Source organism: Gracilinanus agilis, chromosome 1 (genome assembly GCF_016433145.1).
Source record: "Gracilinanus agilis isolate LMUSP501 chromosome 1, AgileGrace, whole genome shotgun sequence".
Lineage (NCBI taxonomy): Eukaryota > Metazoa > Chordata > Mammalia > Didelphimorphia > Didelphidae > Gracilinanus > Gracilinanus agilis.
Genome location: NC_058130.1, coordinates 315,592,584 through 315,598,334, shown reverse-complemented (window position 1 = coordinate 315,598,334; position 5,751 = coordinate 315,592,584). Strand labels below are relative to the sequence as shown.

Here is a 5,751-nt window from a genome sequence, read left to right as displayed (position 1 = left end):
CCTCCAGAAGGTGCGAACTATTTCCCACAAAGACCATCCCCTGGACAGTGCTAGACAATTTGGAAGCTGTGATTGGACATGCAAATTAGGAGAGAGGCACAGGAAGTGACGTATAAGTGACCCCTTTAAAAGGAGAAGGTCCTCAGTCAGCAGAGGTTTTCTGGTGAAGAAGGTGGCTGATGAAGGAGCTCTTCTGGTCCGTGAAGGAGTGTTGAGACCTTGCATTTCTGAGCAGCTGCAGCCATGTCTGATTTTGTGGAGAGCAAGGCAGAGGAGTCCGAGGAAGAGTACAATGACGAGGGAGAGGTGGTTCCTCGAGTCACCAAGAAGTTTGTTGAAGAAGAAGAAGATGATGAAGAGGAGGAGGAAGAGAACCTGGATGACCAGGATGAACAGGGGAACTTGAAAGGCTTCATCAATGATGATGATGATGATGAAGAGGAAGAAGAGGAGGATGTGGGACACAAAAAGCGGAAGCGCACAGCTTTTGATGACCTCCTGGAAGATGATGACTTCGATCTCATTGAAGAGAACCTGGGTATCAAAGTCAAACGTCAAAAGTTCAGGCGTGTGCGGAAAATGTCAGATGATGAGGATGATGATGAAGAAGAATATGGGAAGGAGGAGCATGAGAAAGAGGCCATTGCTGAGGAAATCTTTCAAGATGGTGAAGGGGAAGAAGGACAAGAGGCTGTAGAAGCCCCTATGACTGCACCTGAGGAAGAAGAAGATGAAGAGTCAGATATTGATGACTTCATAGTGGATGATGATGGACAGCCTCTTAAGAAGCCCAAATGGAGGAAAAAACTCCCAGGCTACACAGATGCGGCCCTGCAGGAAGCTCAGGAGATCTTTGGGGTAGACTTTGACTATGATGAGTTTGAGAAGTACAATGAGTATGATGAGGAACTGGAAGAGGAATATGAATATGAGGATGATGAAGCTGAAGGTGAGATCCGGGTGCGGCCCAAAAAGACCACCAAAAAGCAGGTTAGCTGGCGAAGCATTTTCGAGATGTATGAACCCAGTGAGCTGGAGAGCAGCCACCTAACAGACCAGGATAATGAGATCCGAGCCACTGATCTGCCAGAGAGATTCCAGTTGCGTTCCATTCCTGTTAAGGCAGCTGAAGATGATGAGCTTGAAGAAGAAGCTGACTGGATCTATAGGAATGCCTTTGCCTCTCCAACCATTTCTCTCCAGGAAAGTTCTGATTACCTGGACCGTGGGCAGCCTGTCAACAGTTTCAGTCGTAAAGGCCCCAGCACTGTTCAGAAGATCAAAGAGGCCCTGGGTTTCATCCGCAATCAGCATTTTGAGGTACCTTTCATTGCTTTCTACCGAAAGGAGTATGTAGAACCTGAGCTGCATATAAATGATCTCTGGAGAGTGTGGCAGTGGGATGAAAAGTGGACACAATTGAAGATTCGAAAAGAGAATTTGACTCGGCTTTTTGAGAAGATGCAAGCTTATCAGTATGAGCAGATATCTGCAGACCCAGACAAGCCCCTGCCTGATGGCATCAGGGCTTTGCACACCACAGATATGGAGAGATTAAAAGATGTGCAGTCAATGGATGAGTTGAAGGACGTTTACAATCACTTCTTACTCTACTATGGGCGTGACATCCCAAAGATGCAGAATGCTGCCAAGGCCAGCCGGAAGAAGTTAAAGCGCATCCGGGAAGATGGGGATGAGGAGGAAGGTGAAGGGGAAGAAGTAGAAGATGAGCAGAAAGGTCCAGAGCTCAAGCAGGCCTCTCGCCTAGACATGTATACCATCTGCCAAAGTGCTGGCCTAGATGGCCTGGCCAAGAAGTTTGGGCTCACCCCAGAACAGTTTGGGGAGAACCTCCGGGACAGCTATCAGAGGCATGAAACAGAGCAGTTTCCTGCTGAGCCCCTGGAGCTGGCAAAAGACTATGTGTGCAGTCAGTTCCCAACCCCAGAGGCAGTGCTAGAGGGTGCTCGATACATGGTGGCCCTACAGATTGCCCGAGAACCTCTAGTCCGACAGGTGCTTCGACAGACCTTCCAGGAGAGGGCTAAAGTTAACATCACCCCAACCAAGAAGGGCAAGAAGGATGTGGATGAGGCCCACTATGCCTACTCTTTCAAGTATCTGAAGAACAAACCTGTGAAAGAACTTAGGGATGACCAGTTCCTCAAGACATGCCTGGCTGAAGAGGAAGGCCTACTCACCATTGATATCAGCATTGACATGAAAGGAGTTGAGGGCTATGGCAGTGACCAGACATACTTTGAAGAGATCAAGCAATTCTACTACCGAGATGAGTTTAGCCACCAGGTGCAGGAGTGGAACCGGCAGCGGACCATGGCCATTGAGCGGGCCCTGCAGCAGTTCCTCTATGTGCAGATGGCCAAAGAGCTAAAGAATAAACTGCTGGCTGAAGCCAAAGAATTTGTCATCAAGGCTTGTAGCCGAAAGCTGTACAACTGGCTGAAGGTGGCCCCCTACCGACCTGTCCAACAGGTAGAAGATGATGATTTTATGGATGAAAACCAAGGGAAAGGCATCCGGGTCCTAGGGATTGCCTTCTCCTCTGCCAGAGACCACCCTGTGTTTTGTGCCTTGGTTAATGGAGACGGAGAGGTGACAGATTTCTTACGGTTGCCTCACTTTACCAAACGGAGGACTGCCTGGAGGGAAGAAGAACAGGAAAAAAAAGCCCAGGACATTGAAACCCTAAAGAAATTCCTTCTGAACAAGAAACCACATGTGGTAACAATTGCTGGCGAGAACAGAGATGCCCGGATGATGATTGAAGATGTGAAACGGATTGTACATGACCTTGACCAAGGCCAGCAGCTATCATCCATTGGGGTGGAAATGGTGGACAATGAACTGGCTGTCCTGTACATGAATAGCAAAAAGTCTGAGGCAGAGTTCAGAGATTACCCCCCAGTGCTGAGGCAGGCAGTGTCTCTGGCCCGACGGATTCAGGACCCTTTGATTGAGTTTGCACAGGTGTGCAGCACAGATGAGGACATTCTTTGTCTCAAGTTCCACCCCTTGCAGGAACATGTGGCAAAGGAGGAGCTACTTAATGCCCTGTATTGCGAGTTCATTAATAGAGTCAATGAGGTTGGTGTTGATGTCAATCGAGCCATCGCCCACCCCTACAGCCAGGCTCTGATCCAGTATGTCTGTGGCTTGGGGCCACGCAAAGGAACCCATTTCCTAAAGATTCTGAAGCAAAACAATACTCGCCTAGAAAGCCGGACCCAGCTGGTCACCATGTGCCATATGGGGCCCAAGGTCTTCATGAACTGTGCTGGTTTCCTCAAAATAGACACAGCCTCTTTGGGTGACAGCACTGACTCCTATATAGAGGTTTTGGATAGCTCCCGGGTCCATCCTGAGTCTTACGAATGGGCCAGGAAGATGGCAGTGGATGCCCTGGAATATGATGAATCTGCAGAGGATGCCAACCCTGCAGGGGCTTTGGAAGAGATCTTGGAGAACCCAGAACGACTCAAGGGCTTGGACCTTGATGCCTTTGCAGAAGAGCTCGAGAGGCAGGGATATGGTGATAAACACATCACATTGTATGACATCCGTGCTGAGCTGAGCTGCAGGTACAAGGATCTCCGGACAGCTTACCGCTCTCCCAACACTGAGGAAGTCTTCAACATGCTGACTAAGGAGACTCCAGAAACCTTCTACATTGGAAAGCTGATCATCTGCAATGTCACTGGAATTGCCCATAGACGCCCACAAGGCGAGAGCTATGACCAGGCAATCCGAAATGATGAGACAGGACTGTGGCAGTGTCCCTTCTGCCAGCAGGACAATTTCCCCGAGCTGAGTGAGGTCTGGAACCACTTTGATAGTGGCTCTTGCCCAGGACAAGCCATTGGTGTCAAGACTCGACTGGACAATGGAGTCACTGGCTTTATCCCTACAAAGTTTCTCAGTGACAAGGTGGTGAAGCGGCCTGAGGAGCGAGTGAAGGTGGGGATGACTGTTCACTGCCGCATCATGAAGATTGACATTGAGAAGTTCAGTGCAGATCTGACTTGCCGTACCTCCAATCTCATGGACAAGAACAATGAGTGGAAGTTGCCCAAAGACACTTATTATGATTTTGATGCTGAAGCAGCTGACCACAAGCAGAAAGAGGACATGAAAAGGAAGCAGCAGAGGACCACATATATCAAGAGGGTGATTGCGCATCCTTCCTTTCATAATATTAACTTTAAACAAGCAGAAAAGATGATGGAGACCATGGACCAGGGTGATGTGATTATTCGGCCAAGCAGTAAAGGAGAGAACCACCTAACAGTGACCTGGAAGGTCAGCGATGGCATCTATCAGCATGTGGATGTCCAGGAGGAAGGCAAAGAGAATGCCTTTAGCCTGGGGGCCACCCTGTGGATCAATAGTGAGGAATTTGAGGACCTAGATGAAATTGTTGCCCGATATGTCCAGCCTATGGCATCCTTTGCTCGAGATCTGCTTAACCACAAGTATTACCAGGAATGTGGTGGTGGGGATCGCAAGAAACTAGAGGAGCTGCTCATCAAAACCAAGAAAGAAAAACCAACTTTCATTCCCTATTTTATCTGTGCCTGTAAGGAACTGCCTGGCAAATTCCTGCTGGGGTACCAGCCGCGGGGTAAGCCAAGAATAGAATATGTGAGTGTGACTCCAGAGGGATTCCGGTACCGAGGCCAGGTCTTCCCCACTGTGAATGGGCTCTTCCGATGGTTTAAGGATCATTACCAGGACCCTGTGCCAGGTATCACTCCCAGCAGCAGCAGCAGGACCCGGACCCCTGCCTCCATCAATGCCACCCCTGCCAACATCAACCTTGCAGATCTGACCAGAGCAGTAAATGCCCTGCCCCAGAATATGACGTCACAAATGTTCAGTGCCATCGCTGCTGTGACTGGCCAAGGACAGAATCCCAACGCCACCCCAGCCCAATGGGCCTCCAGCCAGTATGGCTATGGTGGCAGTGGAGGAGGCAGCAGTGCTTATCACGTGTTCTCCACCCCAGCCAAGCAACCTGTGGCCACGTGGCCACGCCACTGATGACTCCCAGCTATTCATACACAACCCCCAGCCAGCCCATCACCACTCCCCAGTACCACCACCTACAAACCAACACCACCCCACAGTCCACTCAAGCCCAAGCCCAGCCCCGGCCTTCCTCCAGCTCCCGGCACCGACAGCAGCCAAAGTCCAACAGCCACGCCGCCATCCACTGGGAGAAGATGGCAGAGCAGTGGCTACAGGAGAAAGAGGCGGAGCATCGGAAACAGAAGCAGTGGCTGACTCCTCGGCCCTTGCCCAGCCCCATGATCGAGAGCACCCCCATGTCCATCGCTGGCTACGCCACGCCGCTGCTGGATGAAATGGACCGCTAGGGAGGCTGCCCTGGGACCCTGGGCCGAGCCCTCTCCGATAGCTCGTTTTCTGTCAGGACCGTGGCGTGAAATGACATTTTCCATGCTGGTCAGCCTGGATGGGTGATGGAATGGGTCACCCGCGTGTACCAGTGCAGGTGCTAGGTGGCAGCCCTCCTGCTCACCCCCGTCTTGGGTGGAGAAAGGAGGGGACTGGAGCCTGCCAGCTTCTGTACCCCGCAACCCTGGGGCACGGCTTGGGCCACAAGTTCCCCAAGAGAAGAGACATTCCCCGCCCAGTCTCCCGTTCTGCAAGAGATGCTATTTATTCAAGGGGGTGGCTGGGCCGGGGGCTCGAGGAGGGAACAGCCCACACTGA

General features: G+C 51.1%; 1 protein-coding gene across 1 annotated transcript; it reads left to right on the top strand.

Annotated features, from left to right (window-relative positions):
* The first annotated feature begins 217 nt into the window (after positions 1 to 217).
* Positions 218 to 5,393, top strand: LOC123231397 (transcription elongation factor SPT6-like). The gene is given in 2 exon segments (XM_044657653.1): positions 218 to 5,040; positions 5,043 to 5,393. Coding segments are annotated over 2 exon segments (5,148 nt in total). The 5' UTR covers positions 218 to 243.
* Positions 5,394 to 5,751: the final 358 nt, after the last annotated feature.